At 33.3% G+C, this 15355-nt stretch overlaps 2 protein-coding genes across 2 annotated transcripts; both read right to left on the bottom strand.

The window, feature by feature from the left end:
• Positions 1-13: 13 nt before the first annotated feature.
• On the bottom strand, positions 14-6832 carry LOC114942805 (sodium-coupled monocarboxylate transporter 1-like). The gene is made up of 8 exons (XM_029318246.2): positions 6412-6832; positions 5468-5813; positions 4715-4869; positions 3280-3420; positions 3005-3113; positions 2369-2590; positions 1693-2204; positions 14-95 (listed from the first exon to the last, which is right to left on the bottom strand). The coding sequence occupies exons 1-8, from the start codon at positions 6636-6638 to the stop codon at positions 14-16; spliced, it is 1794 nt and encodes a 597-aa protein (XP_029174079.1). The 5' UTR covers positions 6639-6832.
• A 118-nt stretch (positions 6833-6950) lies between these two features.
• Positions 6951-14197, bottom strand: LOC114942804 (uncharacterized). Its single transcript, XM_029318245.2, has 5 exons — positions 13580-14197; positions 10121-10280; positions 9668-9899; positions 9159-9527; positions 6951-8387 (listed from the first exon to the last, which is right to left on the bottom strand). Exons 1-5 carry the CDS (start codon positions 13623-13625, stop codon positions 7392-7394), a joined length of 1803 nt encoding a protein of 600 aa, XP_029174078.2. The 5' UTR covers positions 13626-14197; the 3' UTR covers positions 6951-7391.
• Positions 14198-15355: the final 1158 nt, after the last annotated feature.

Below are 15355 nucleotides of genomic sequence, written 5' to 3'. Positions count from 1 at the left end.
AACATGATCGCGATCACTTCTTCGATGAGACGTCCAGCAATGACGGCGGTACCTCTCTCAATGAGACCTCGGCGTACTTTCGCGGAGGGAGGAACCTGATGAGGAGAGAAAAACGTAACAGGAGTTGTGCATTTTACGAGGAGAGACCGCGAAAGTAAATCTCGTGATAAGCCTAGAATACTTTATGCGCACATAATGATTACGTTATCTCAGGTATATACAATCCATGACGATCCATGGGTTATTATTATGCACCTTTGATAATAAAGTGACGACAAGCGAAATTCAACGCTTTTTTGTTTTTTATTAATGAAATTCTAATCGGATTTAGAAAATTGGATATTTTTAGAAAAAGAGCGAAAAATATATTTTTAAAAATATAATATAATATTTATATGAGGTAGTATTTGTAACGATTTTTTAAAGCATTTATAATAATCTGACAAAAAATCATTAACGTTAATTTATCAGTTTCTAATTGACAATAAATTGCAATAATAAAAATTGCTTGATCAAATGTCTTTTGTTTGATAAAAAATAAGATCATCTTGATTTTTTTAATGAAACTACTGTTTTTTAATGATATAGAGGATAGCAAAATAAATTCAATGTGCACACACAATGTTATTTTAAATTACATTTTACAACTTAATAAATAATTTAAAATTTGCTAAAGCGTAATGTTTCGCTATCGAGAAAGTTCATTAAAAATGTAAATAGTAAACAGAACTTGATAACTTGACTTTATGTTGTCCGTAATAGTTTAGCTATTAACTTGATCAGTGAATTTATCAGTTTATTGTGTATCTGAATGCCTGATACACCACCACAACAAATTGCTATTAAAATATGGAAAATATAGATGTATGTTTACTAGTATTTAGCCAAAAAAAATTATCAAAATAATCAAAATAAATAAAATAAAGCAATATTAAATTGAAAAATAATTAAAACGATCAATTTGATCACTTTTGATCGTAAAAAATTTTAAGTGATTTATTGAGTTGTAATGTGTAAATTAAAATGGTATTATATATTATCATTAAATCTTTTGCTGTTCCTTTAATACATTAATTACTATTAGAAAAAATAGTATTATTTTCATTTAAAAAAATAATTAAAACGATCAATTTTGATCGTAATAAATTTTGAATGATTTATTAAGTTGTAATATGTAAATTAAAATAATATACCTATACAATATAATCATTGAATTTATTTTGCTGTCTTTTAATATATATATATATATATATATATATATATATATATATATTGCGATTAGAAAAAAACGGTGCTTTTATTTTTAAAAAGTTAAAGTAATTTTGCTCTTTTCAAATAAAATAAAAAATATTCAATCAATTTTTATTATTGCAATTTGTTGCCGGAGCTAGAAATTGATAAATTTCTGCTCATGATTTTTTGTCAGATTATCGTAAGTGTTTTAAAAATCATAATTGGCGTTGAAAGATAAAAAATTCATTTATTAATGAATTGTTATAAAAAATTTGACGTCTACACAATTTCTTTTAATTTAAAAATATGGATGCATCTTAGAATACTCAAAATTTTATTTTTAATAATTAAATTTGATAAATCAAATAAAAATAAGGGAAAAAGAGAATGAAGAAGAAAATGCATGCTTAAATTAAAACTGATTGCTCGAAGTCTTGAAATCTCCTTTGCCCTACATACCTTCTCATAATCGGTGCAATGTGATCAGGATCCACGCTTTCCAAGTTCACTCCGCCGAACGCGTAGCTCGCGATGATTCCGACGACGACAACAATCGCCGCTCCTATAATGTTATAATGCATGAAAGATATCTGAAACAGTATCATCGGCTCCTCGCCGGGATCCGTCCAGGTCGGCGAGGTCGTCGTCGGTATCGCGATCGTAAGGGTCTCGTTCAGGGGATAGGGACAACCATCGATTGACGTGGGCAGCGAGTCGTGCTTGATCCTGCCTTGCATGGTATACCATTGAGCGCCTCCCACCATCCAAAGCATGCTAATTAAACCGACGCAACCGCCGAACAAAGCCCCTTTCGCGTTCGCCCAGGGTACCAATATTCCTAGTATGAAGAGACCTAACATAGGCCCATCGGTTACACCACGTGTACTCAGGGCTATCTGAAAGACCGGACCCAACCGCTCGACCAGGAACACCAAGCCCACTGAGATCGCTCCCATTATCAAAACGATACCCTAAATATAAGTCAATTAAAAAATATAAGTCAATTAAACAATTAGCTTCATCTTCAGCTTTAGTTTTAGCTTCAGCTTTATAGCTTCAACTTTAACTTCAGTTTCTTTAGCCTACGCTTAAATCACCGAAAAATAGGAATGTTATAAGATGTAGAGCTTATTACCTTCATAATATTAGCAGCGATAGCTTCCTTCTTGGGGCTATCGGGGATCCACGAACTTATAAAGTCTTCATAAATGGTACCGGAAACGGTGTTCAAACTGGCGCTCATGGTCGCAAGCGCGGCGCTCACCAAACCCGCTAGAAATAATCCCGGAAGTCCTGGCAGATGTCCAGCGACGTCCATTACATAGTACGGTAAGGTCTGATCAGTGCGGCTTATTGCCTATGAACGAATATAAGATTATTTTTCTAATCGAGAGACCATTATAAAAGAAGACATACTCCTGATAGCAAACGTACATCATTTTGGCGTTTAATGACGTCAGTTTGCTACTTGGAACATGCATGATTAGAGAAGAATAGAGAAAATAAAAGAAGATATACGTAATTAGAAAAGATATGTATATATCATAATTACTTTCTTTTTTTCACGAACTTTAAAATAATATTTTAAAATGCGCCTATGAATGATATAAAATTTTTCATGATCGAGAGATCATTATAAGAGAAGATATAAGAGAAGATATATAAGGAAATATTATTTCCTTTATATATATATATATATATATATATATATATATATATATATATTGTAATTTTTTTAAATAGTGATTTGAGAATATCATTTTGCTCGTACTTTGGTCAGAAGAGGATCGCAGTTGTAATATTTGGCAAACATGATTAATCCAGTGAATACGGTGATCAGTTTAACTACAATCATTCCTATTGCAGTAATTACTATGCCGCTATAATAAAAATAAATTAAGCATTATTCCTGAATTTTCATGGTATCTTTCCGTTTTAAACGATCCTATAATTTGCAACGTAAAATTCAATGGAATAGCAGAATATGAAATTAGCAGGTGAAATTTGATTGCAAATTATAGATCGCCCAGATTACGAAGGGCTCACTGTTTGGCATCGATCTCTCTGGGCACTGAGAGATATCTTTGCACTGCTCCTGGATGAATAGCGAGATGCCCAATCCAAGTTGCCGTCATACCCACAAGCATACCCCAAAAGGTATTTCTAGCTAATGGACTGGGATCCATACTGTAATAAAAATTATCATTTAAAATATTTTTTTTTTTTAAAGATAAAGAAAGAGAAGAAGAGGAAAAAGAGGAAGAAGAAAAGGAGGAAAAAGAAAAAATAATCCAAAAAATAAACTTTAAAATATAAAATATAATCAATGATAAATTATTAAATTAAGGCCATGTGTAACGAGCAATACGAAATTATTTTATTATTTAGAAGAAAATTCTTAATTTGACATAATAATTACACAAACGTTTCGAGCTCTACTTGCTCCTCTTCAGTGCGCAAAAAATTAAACGGAATATTAGTATAACGCATTTTCAGGCCAGCGTAAAAAACAATGCAAAATTAATACCTAATCAAACACATCACATACCAATGTTCAGCTCGTATGACAATAAAAACAATGATAAATTATTAAATTAAGGCCATGTGTAACGAGCAATACGAAATTATTTTATTATTTAGAAGAAAATTCTTAATTTGACATAATAATTACACAAACGTTTCGAGCTCTACTTGCTCCTCTTCAGTGCGCAAAAAATTAAACGGAATATTAGTATAACGCATTTTCAGGCCAGCGTAAAAAACAATGCAAAATTAATACCTAATCAAACACATCACATACCAATGTTCAGCTCGTATGACAATAAAAACAATGATAAATTATTAAATTAAGGCCATTAAGGTTTTTATTGTCATACGAGCTGAACATTGGTATGTGATGTGTTTGATTAGGTATTAATTTTGCATTGTTTTTTACGCTGGCCTGAAAATGCGTTATACTAATATTCCGTTTAATTTTTTGCGCACTGAAGAGGAGCAAGTAGAGCTCGAAACGTTTGTGTAATTATTATGTCAAATTAAGAATTTTCTTCTAAATAATAAAATAATTTCGTATTGCTCGTTACACATGGCCTTAATTTAATAATTTATCATTGTTTTTATTGTCATACGAGCTGAACATTGGTATGTGATGTGTTTGATTAGGTATTAATTTTGCATTGTTTTTTACGCTGGCCTGAAAATGCGTCATACTAATATTCCGTTTAATTTTTTGCGCACTGAAGAGGAGCAAGTAGAGCTCGAAACGTTTGTGTAATTATTATGTCAAATTAAGAATTTTCTTCTAAATAATAAAATAATTTCGTATTGCTCGTTACACATGGCCTTAATTTAATAATTTATCATTGTTTTTATTGTCATACGAGCTGAACATTGGTATGTGATGTGTTTGATTAGGTATTAATTTTGCATTGATAAAATATAATATTTGATAAAATGAAAAGAGTTGATTTTTGTGCTTTACTTGAAGAAGATAAGACGACCGCCTTCGCCGGAAATTCTCCAAACATCTCCAACGCTACCGACAGACAATATTCCCAACATGAGAACCGTGAAAAGACCTCCGACAGTCACGGAAAACTGTATAGTGTCCGTCCATACCACTGCTTTCAGACCACCCTGGCAGCAAAAAGAAATTCAAAGATTAAAATAATGTAAAATTATTTTCTACAAAACTTCAGCTTATATAAATTTTATATTCTTCTCAAGTTTTAATTCTTCAAACTTCTTCTCTGACGAAACTTGTGTCTATATAAAAGTTACTTTTATTTCGCTTTAAAATTTAATGTGGTTTTTATATCTATATTATAAATAATATTTTATTAATGCTTAAAGAGGACGAATCTTTTCTTGTAGATATTATATATTAATATAAATATAAATTGAAATAGAGAGAGATGAATAAATTATTATTAAAATAAAAATAAAAAATAAATTAGAAGTATATATTGAAATTAAAATTTTGAATAATTTTGTAAAAAGAAATAATAAAAGGCATAATATATTAAGTATAAAAAATACAAGTTTATTTAAAATTTAAAGAACAAAAAAATTTAATAAAATAGTAAATGCGTAAATTTATAGTTAAATGAAAATTAAAAAATTATAAACAAAATAAATTTATAAATATAAATATGTAGCTTATTTATAGACATTGTTTATTTATAGACATGTTTATTTATAGATTAACTTTATTTATAAATCGCGTGCTACTTACAATACTGGTGTAAATGATGCACACGATGCAGAGGATAGGCGTTATCATGTGTACGCTAAGATTAGTAACTTGCGCGAAGGCGATGGCGGGCACGTAGATAACGATGGGCACATACATGAAGAGCGAAATAGTGAACAGTACCGAGGAGAGGATTCTGACCGGTCTGGCGAATCTGATTTCCAGGTATTCGAAGGTGCTGGTCAACTGCAGTTTGTAGAACACTGGCAGGAAGATGTAAGAAGTGATAATGGCGGTGAGGGTCGCTGTGATTACGCACATGGCGTATTGAGTTCCATGATGAAAGACTTCCGCCGGTATGCCCAGCAAGGTGATTCCCGAAACATGGCTAAACAGTTCACAAGTTCATAAGTTCTATATATACAAAAAAAGGGAGACAAAAATTTCCCAAACAGCAAACTGACGTCATTAAATGTCAAAATCACGTTTAATAACGTCATTCGACGTCAAAATGACATACTTGAATAAAGAATGTATTTTATTATTTATTTATGTATATATATATAGTTTATAATTGAAAATAAATGGAAATAAAGAAGCTAAAATTAGAAAAATTGAAGATATTGAAAATATTGAAAATAAGAAGAAACTAAAGAAAGAATATATTTCGTTATTTATATAATTTTATAATTGAAAAAAGATGGAGGTATAGAAGCTAAAATGGAAAAGATTAAAGATATTAATGATATTGAAGACATTGAAAATATTGAAGATAATAAAAATATTGAAGATAATTGAAGATATTAAAAATAATAAAAATAATTGAAGATATTGAAAATAGATTTATTTCTTACTTGAATAGCAAACTGACGTCACTAGACGTCAAACTGACATTACTTTAACGTCTAATGACGTCATTTAAAATAATGTATAGACTTGCTATCTGCAGGGTATTACAGAAGATGAAGAAGAAGAGTTATACTGACCTAGCAACAATGCTCATCGCGACGGGGAAACTTCCCATGCGTTTACCGCCCAGAAGATACTCCGTTGTACTATCCTGCTTGCTGAAAAAGCCAAAGTACACGCCGATGAGGACACTGACAAGCAATAATAGACTGAAGAGCGAATAATCGGGCCATCCAAACATAAAGTGAGCCAGGTTTTCTGTTTGGTTGAACTGGACTCCAGCGGTGGTGAGAGGATTCTCCATTGCTCGTTCTTTTTTGAACGGACAAATGAGTTTTTTCTTTCGCGAAATGAGAACAAAGAGAACGATCAGCGACACATGTGATCTTTGAAACTCTTCTTATCTTCATGCCTATTATATCGGACTAAATTTGATCTGACGTAAAAATTGAGAAATGGAACGCAATCTGACTTGCAATATGACGACGTATTATAATCCTACCATGAAGGAAGTAATTTACGATGGACGTAATATAATATGTGTATAACTGATAATAAAATGCCATAAATAAAAAAAGAAAACGTGAAAAATCGTATTTGATTTATCATGCGATCTATCGACTGAATGAACTTTATATATATAAAATAAATTTGTTTATTATATAAAATGGAATTTTTATTAAATTATACGACTATATGTATAATCGCGCGCAGATATGTACATACATCAATTATATATGATAACAGCGCAGAATAACTTTCTAAGCTCGTGATATATATATATATATATATATATATATATATATATAATGATTGATTGTTTTTGTCCAGCAAATACTTAACTTCACTTCTTCTTCGAATCTACATATTTATATTAAGATACATACCCCAAAAACTGGAAATTGATTTGATTTCCATGTCTATTTACACATTTACAAGCTTACAATCCTATGAAATTTTCCAAAAGAAAGCGCAAAGAAAGATTTGGAATGTTTAAATGCCGCATATTTAACCAAACCCTACTAAAAGTTTCTCTAGCAAAGATAACAACCCGTTATCACCGTACTAAGTGATACACGCACCACAGAAAGATCTGGGACCAGATGAGGAACCACGTGGAGACCCGATTGATCGATGTCGAAGAGAACAAATTGAAAAAGTGTTTTCGAAAATACAATTGCAAGAAGGGATCGGAGTCAGTTGAAAATTGCCCGCATCGTCGCAGAGGTGGGTCCCATCTGGTCTCATTTCGTGAACCCAGCAGCAAGATGTACTGGCCATTCCAATCGATCCTCAACTTGGCCCGCAATTTCAGGACTAAAGGCTTCTCGATGATGTAACGGGCGCAATTTTCCCTGGATGAGGCGGTCAGCGGCGAATTGAACCAGTCGGTGCAACGAGTGGGCATTCCTCGGAAAAGTTTCTTCTCCATCGGAATGTTTTTGGCGATGTATAGATCCAGCTCCGTGGTGCCGAAGAGAGGTGTCCAGGGGAAGGAAGGCTTCATCGTGGTTTGTTCGCGGGTCTGATGACCCTGCAGTATCGCCATGAATCTCTTTTGAAGCACAGAAGACTGCGTGTCGTACAAGAACTGATAAACCCTATCGCTTATCGTTCTCTTCTGCCTGCGAGCCTTATTTTTATCTGTAGATTGTCCAGTCCCGACATGCACGAAGCTATCTTGGTCGGTAACGCTTCTTTTAAAAATAGATTTTGTAGTCATATTGTTATAGTAATTGGGAAAGACATGATGGGTAACTTCTTCGTGGTGCTGTCCTTCAGCTCGCTGCACGTAATTCCCCAGTCTTACTATCCCGTACAAGTGTTCCGAGCAACGCGGATCATCGTAATAGTCCCACTGACCGATCCATAATTTGTCTCCCGAGTATATCTGGAATTTTCGTCTTAACCAGTATCCGCCCGGAGTGCTCTCGCATCTTTCGCTGTGCCAGAAACCTCCGATCATTGCGGGTAGAGTCGCGGTTTGATGAAGAAGCGGCGGAACTAACAGGGTACCCCGAGACACGCTGTTACATATCGGGCAATCTGTTATCTGCAATATCGGAATTAACAAATTACTCTTGATTTACGATTTTGTTTTACTTAATATATTAACGAATTGTCCATATTAAAGGTTTGATCTTTTCAGCTGAACTGACTGCACTAGTTCAGAGTTTTCTCTTTCCTTCTATAATGTGGAATGAAAAAGGGTTTCTTTTTTATTGCTGCACTGGCGAACCAGTACGTACTGGTACAATATAAGTTATAATGAGATAAGTATATATGAAAAATGAGAAATAATAGTTTTTCTTATATCTATTTTTATCTCGATATGACATCTCGAATTGCAGACGAACTGTCAACCTCATCATAATATGTACTTTATATAGAACATATCACATATTTTAAAACATATACACTTTGTACAAATGAAAATGCACATTCCCTAGGATTAAAGGACACGAAAGAAAGCACTGTTATCCTCTAAACCTAGATTAGAAGTTTAATAAAAAATTGTAATTAGAAATACGATTCGTACGTATATGTGAGTGCGTTGCATATACGTGCATATGTTTTGGATATGTGTGCTGCTTTTGTTGGAGTTAAACGGAGAGCACACACTTTTGCATAGGCGCATAAGCGTAAGCATAAGAATCTTGATTGGTCTATAAACGTATGCATAAGAAATTCAACCAATCGAATTTCTTATGCATATGCTTATGCGCTTATGCAAAAGTGTGTGCTCCCCGCTTTATCGTCATTTGCTGAAGGATTCTCTTAAAAAATGAGCATATAGAAGCAAAGAAGTCTGAAACGAACGTACCGTATCTTCGCGAATCAGCGGGGTGGATTGCAACGAAGTTGGTATATAATTCCGGCGAAAGTGCGCGTTAGGAAAGGGGTTGGCCAGGAAGAGTTCGACGTGTGGCATCTTGTTGAGTAGATCATTCAACGAGACCTTATTCTGCACTCTCAACAGCTGTAATTCGCCGAATTCGATCCCAAAAGGCTCCAAACAATTGAAATTTAACTGCTTGTTTATAGCTTGCAAGGAATTGTAGTTGGGACCCTGCCACTGCGACATCGGCGAGTTGAATTGCGGTCTCTCGTAGATTAATGCCGGGGTATAGAGTCGCCATTTAGGCTGCGGACCGCAAGTCAGATTCAGTTTGTGCCCGAACTCCTGAACGATCTGCAAAATCAAAAGTTTTTAATCACAAAAATGTTGATTTTTGCGTTTCCTAATATTTTAATTTCTAAACTTGAACCACTATTTTATGCAGTCCCATATTTTAAGCTTCTCTGGCTCCTCTTTAAGCAATTTGTAAATACCTGTGGAATCATGGGTACAATATTAACGGCGTCCACGTGAACTTTTGTCTCGGTGGTACCGGGAATGACGTTCGACGGCTTCAGTAACTTGATGGAACCCCGAATTACGACAGTATATGTCGCTATGCTGCACCATTCGTCGACGTAATTGTAACGCAACAGAAGAAATGTGCCATTCTTGAAGAAAGTGTATTTCCTAATTATATACTTTGAACCGGCTTGCATTTCGCATCTATAAAAGAAATAAATAAATAAAAGTAAAAAATAAAAAAAATTGTATTAAAAAAATAACAAATAACAATAAAATAAAATAAAAATTTGTGTTAAAAAAAGAAAAAATAAAAATAAAATACAAAATAAAAAATAAAAAAAATTTATGTTGCAATTTTTCTACTCAAGATACATAAAGCTATTCGTGACATAATTTATTATGAAAGAAAGGAAATAAATTACTCTTGAGACAGCCATGTGTAATGCAATCTGGAAGTGCTATTATCCACTTTAGTCGCAAGATTTTCCTCCTCTATCTGTTTAGTGGCCCATTCGCATTGCAGAAACAGATTTGCGCCTACGGTCGTTGTTAGATTTTCATTCATAACTGGACTCGTCCTTGCTGGAAGATGAACAACATGTAATTCAATAAGGCGATAAATGTGGAAGGTCAACAAAAAATTTCCCTCAAAAAATGAATGAGCAAAGGTAAAAGAAAAATAAATACATATAGGAACAATCTGTAAGTAACATGAGTCATCAGACAAAAAGACGACCACCCGCCGATGAGTTTACTTAAGATTTAAGAGCGAAACGAACGGAAGAGGCAAAAAGACGAATATGGATATTAAATTATCGTCAGGTCGGTAATAGATGCCTATCGATGGAAGTTTGATCTTTCTGCTACCTGGACCGGACGAGCTTTCTATGTGACAAGCCAATGTTTGTTCCGTGATCTCCACGGACCCTTCTAAGTTTGACAATTCTAAAGTCCCCGCTGCGAAAGGTCCGACTATATGTCGCACGCGACAAAGATTGATTAGACACTTCCACAAAAAAAAATAAAATTTAAATGTATCTATAAGCTAATATATATATATATATATATATATATATATATATATATTTTTTCTATTTTTTTATTTTAGAATACATTTAAATTATATTTAAACAATAATTAGATGTAATTAAATATATAATTATATGTATATATATGAAATTATATATTAGTATTTATATATATATGTGCATACATACATGCATTTATATATATTAAATATATCTATATATTAAAATATTAATTATATTATGTAAAAATATATAAATTAATTATGTATAATTATATAATTATTATAATTATTATAATTATTAATTATTAATTATATAATTATATATAAATTAATATATAAATTTTTGTATAAATTAATACCTTTTTAAATATTTAAAATTAACGTTAATAAAAATTAAAACTAGCATATAAATTAATACAACAAATAAATAATACTAAACGAAATTATATATACGTATACATATTAATAAGGGAAATAAATATGATACTAAACGAAATTACGTATAAAGTAACGTCATTATTACACTTATATATGCAGCGATAAACGAAATCGTTTTATCTTGACATATTTACAACGATACGTCATATTAATGTCATAGTGTATAACAATGCCAGACAGTTGGTTGTCGGAAATTATGATCTCTCTCTCTCTCTCTCTTTCTCTCGACCCTGATGAATCAAAATTTAGCATATATTGTGCAATCCATCGAATACCAAACGAAAGAAAAAGAAGAAACTATAAACAAACGCTAGATAGCAAATTCGCACAGATTACATGATAATTTATTAACAAAGCCAGTTTACGTCGGCTTTATCCAGAAAAGACATTATATATGCATCGAGTTTAACACCCTTTGATATAAAACTTTTCGCAACTTTTCGAAACAACTTTAATAATTATACACAATTAATTTTATTATCAATTAAATTAACACAATTAAAAAAATATTCAAAACGTGTATTCGCTCGTCTATTGATTAAAACAAAACTTAGTATATAAAAAGGCCAACTAATCGAGCATTATTATAGATGATATAAACTAAGTATTTATTCTATATAAGATAATACAGTACACAATTAATTTTATTAGTAATTAAATTAGTACAATTAATTTTATTATTAATTAAATTAGCCCAATTAATTTTATTATTAATTATAAATTAACTTGAAAAATTTTACACACCTTAAAATTCCCTTTTTTTGTTTTTTCAAGCAAAAAAATATTTTTTGTTCGAAAAACGAAGGAGGCTGTTTGATTGGTTACTTGACACGTAGGTAAAATTCAAATTTGCAGGATCAACCTGCGCAGAATAAAACAACACACGAAATGCCACCGCGTGCCGATCGCAGAGATGCGACTTGCAATAGCAAATTGCTAATTGTAAGAAGAAATGAAAAGCGAGGGTTGAGGAGGAGAAATAGCATTTCGCTCGCACGGCTGTTTAATATTCGATCGATGCGCCTCTCTTTCGCTGTCTTCTGCCAATTTATATTCCAGCTGTGTTTCCTTGGAACTTTGACAGCGAATTGTTGATGCAACAATCGACTCGCGAACGACTCTTTACATTCTTTGTAGACTTTTAACATATTCTAAAATTTCGAGAAATTTGAATTATTATTTAAAATAGAGTAATTAAATCGAATTATTTAAAAATCAACGGTGTTAGTTTAAATTTTCTTTTCGCTGAAAAAAAAATAAATGTGCAAAAAAAAACTCGACTCTTTGAAAGTCGACCGTTCGAAAAATCGATGTCTTATTAAAATCAATTTATTTCCCGCTATTTTGGCGATGTGACATAAAAGTTTAAATTATTTACAAAAACGAACCCGGATGTCCAAAAGAAGTTTAAATGATAAAAATATATGGTATATTTGCCTTTTTTTCGTTTGAAACAAAAGGATTTTTGTATTTAGAAACTTCTTCATAAAAAATAACGGGAACAATGTCGAATGCACAATATATAGCTATCATAAAAAAAAGGTCAAAAACATGCAGGGTCCATACATGAAAAGATCAGATGACGAGGTATAACGACGACCGTTTTCTGCTCCTTTTCTGCTTTAAGAAAAATTACTTGTCGTATTTCTAACCAATCTTGTTAATGTTTTTTTTTACAATTACCTAAAGAATTCCGCATTCTTTCGAATTATTAGCGAGACAAAATCCTGCTCCTACTGTGAACGCAAATTATTTTACGTCTTGACTTTTTATCCAACTGACTGAAAGACAATTTCAGGAATCTTCTTTCTCGATTTTCAAGGGATTCGCTTCTCGTTACATCTGTTACGTTAATGTCTCCTCATCGGTATAACACGTGTGCTCCTATCTTGCGCACATGTGCAACTTCCTCTTTCCCTAAAACTCGAATCTGTCGCGTTCTCTTTCCTAATATACGCTTTGACATGTATATATGTACAAAAACTATCGCGCGACATTAGAAACTGCTTTGCAACGCCGTATTTAGAGCAGCAAATATTCACATAGTTTCGTAAAAAATATAGTTATCATATTTTTTTCCTCAAGAATTCAAGGACATTACCCAGGTAGCAAGCGTACGTCATTTTGGCGTCATTAAACGTCAAAGTGACGTTTAATGACGTCAGTTTGCTACTTGGGTATTCTAATATCGTGTAAAAAATTCGTTTAATCAATTTCACACTTTCTCTTTCTTTTTCACTCGATATAGCACAACAATCCAAAAGACATTCAGAGGATATTCAGAGGACATTCGAACATTCTCAGGATGTTCTCTGAACGCCTTCGGGATTATGTGTACTGTTAGGGTTAATTATCAATTTTTAGGATTTAAAAATAGCATTACATTTTGCATCCATTTATATTAAATACTTACTCATCGGAAGAATGACGATGGCGATAAAGGTCGCTGCAACACTCATATTTGGCACTTGTTTCTTCTAATACCAATTAATAAGAAAACACTCACATGAACGCGTATTTTCACCCTTTTGAGGGGATCTTTAAACGATGACGATTCGTTGCCAACTTCACGTTGCATTCGCGACTGCAATCGGCACGTGTTCTCGGGACACTCGATTTCTTCGACCTACCCTAAAGCTATATAGCCTCTCGTCCCCACTCTCGGTGTCTTCTCGAAGCCAGCAGTGTCTTCTCGAAGTCCAGCAGGGGACTCGAGAGGAAGAAAAAGTACCAAACACACATTCTCATCCTTCTCTCTGCACTCCGAGAATCGGGGCCGAACCCCGCTGCGAGGGTTCGAGCAGCTCCACAGATTTATAAAGCGTCCCAACTTGGTGGCATAGTGCCCCACTGAGTCCTCCGTCTGGGAAACGGTGATATTCCGAATCTCTCCTCAGGACGAGCTCCTTCTCTCTCTTTCTCTCCCTCTCAGAGATAAACATTCGTATACATATCAACTCTCGTATACGTTAGCGTGCGCACGAAGCTTATTTTGGACGGCAGATTGTGTCTTATTGGGTTGGAAAAATGATGATATTGTCTCGCGTGCGGCGATATAATCACACACAAGTTTCAAAAGTAGAGGGAGGGAGGGAAGAGAGAAAGAGACTCGAGTGGGCGTAGATTAATCTTCGCACAATGGAAAGTTATACATCAGTTATGATAGTACTATATAGTATTGGACATTAGCGGGTCCCCTGATGTTAATGATAGGAGAGAAGAGGAGATGAGTTATTTAGCAAAATTATTTGGTTTCATATTTTTATCACGCTTATTAGCTTTTTTATTTTATTTTTTTAAAGCCTATTTTTACTTTGAAATTTTTTTTTAATTTGAAAAGGTAGAGTTTCAATCCCAAATCCCTCCCTCCAAAAAATGTGCCAATTATAGGACTGTAGCATCTCATCATATTGTAATTAAGTTACGCGAAATTAGCTAATTCTTTCATTGTTTACAAACTTGTTTTATCTTAATGTCGTTCCTTATTGAAGACAATAAATATTTTGAATGAAAAAGATGCAGAAAAAATAAAACACAATATAATATTCATATAATGAATCAAATCAAAATCCAGCTTTTATTCTCTTATATATATCGGAGAGATAAGAAAAGTTGACGTCAAATAAATTTTATTCGTTTATCGTGTGCACAAAATATCGGCAGAAATATTTAACGCACACACATCGGAAAATTTACAATTGAAAGGATGACACGCGCAAAAGAAGTGGGATCTCTGGCAAACCAGAGCGCGCGTTGAAACGAAGTGAATTTAGGGGCGGAACATATCGCGATTAGCCTCCGTCCAGGCATATCTTTATATTACGTGCCCTCGCGCTTAAAAGAGACGTTATTCGTTTTAAGAGCGATCCGGCTGCACAATATGAGGGAAAAAGAAGATAAAGGTGTGCCTATAGCTCTCTCTCTCTCTCTCTTTCTCATATTTGTTCGGTGACTTTTTTGATTTCGATTATTTCTTCAACGGCCATAGATCGGGGATCGTCGACACAATTGAGACACGTTTACGTGAACGGAGGGCGGGAAATGGTGGGTGGTCGAACATCTGCAGAAACTTGCATCTGCCTTCCAAAACGAATTGTCGACGCCTAAAATCACTCGATCAAAGTATATATCTTTCTTAGCATTCCAGATCTCTTCCTTTCAATCATATATGTTTTCTATATTTTATTCA

Source organism: Nylanderia fulva, unplaced genomic scaffold (assembly GCF_048542155.1).
Source record: "Nylanderia fulva isolate GAGA-0341 unplaced genomic scaffold, ASM4854215v1 Scaffold7, whole genome shotgun sequence".
NCBI classification, from domain to species: domain Eukaryota; kingdom Metazoa; phylum Arthropoda; class Insecta; order Hymenoptera; family Formicidae; genus Nylanderia; species Nylanderia fulva.
Note: the sequence above shows the minus strand (reverse complement) of the source record. Positions and strands in the feature narration are given on the sequence as shown.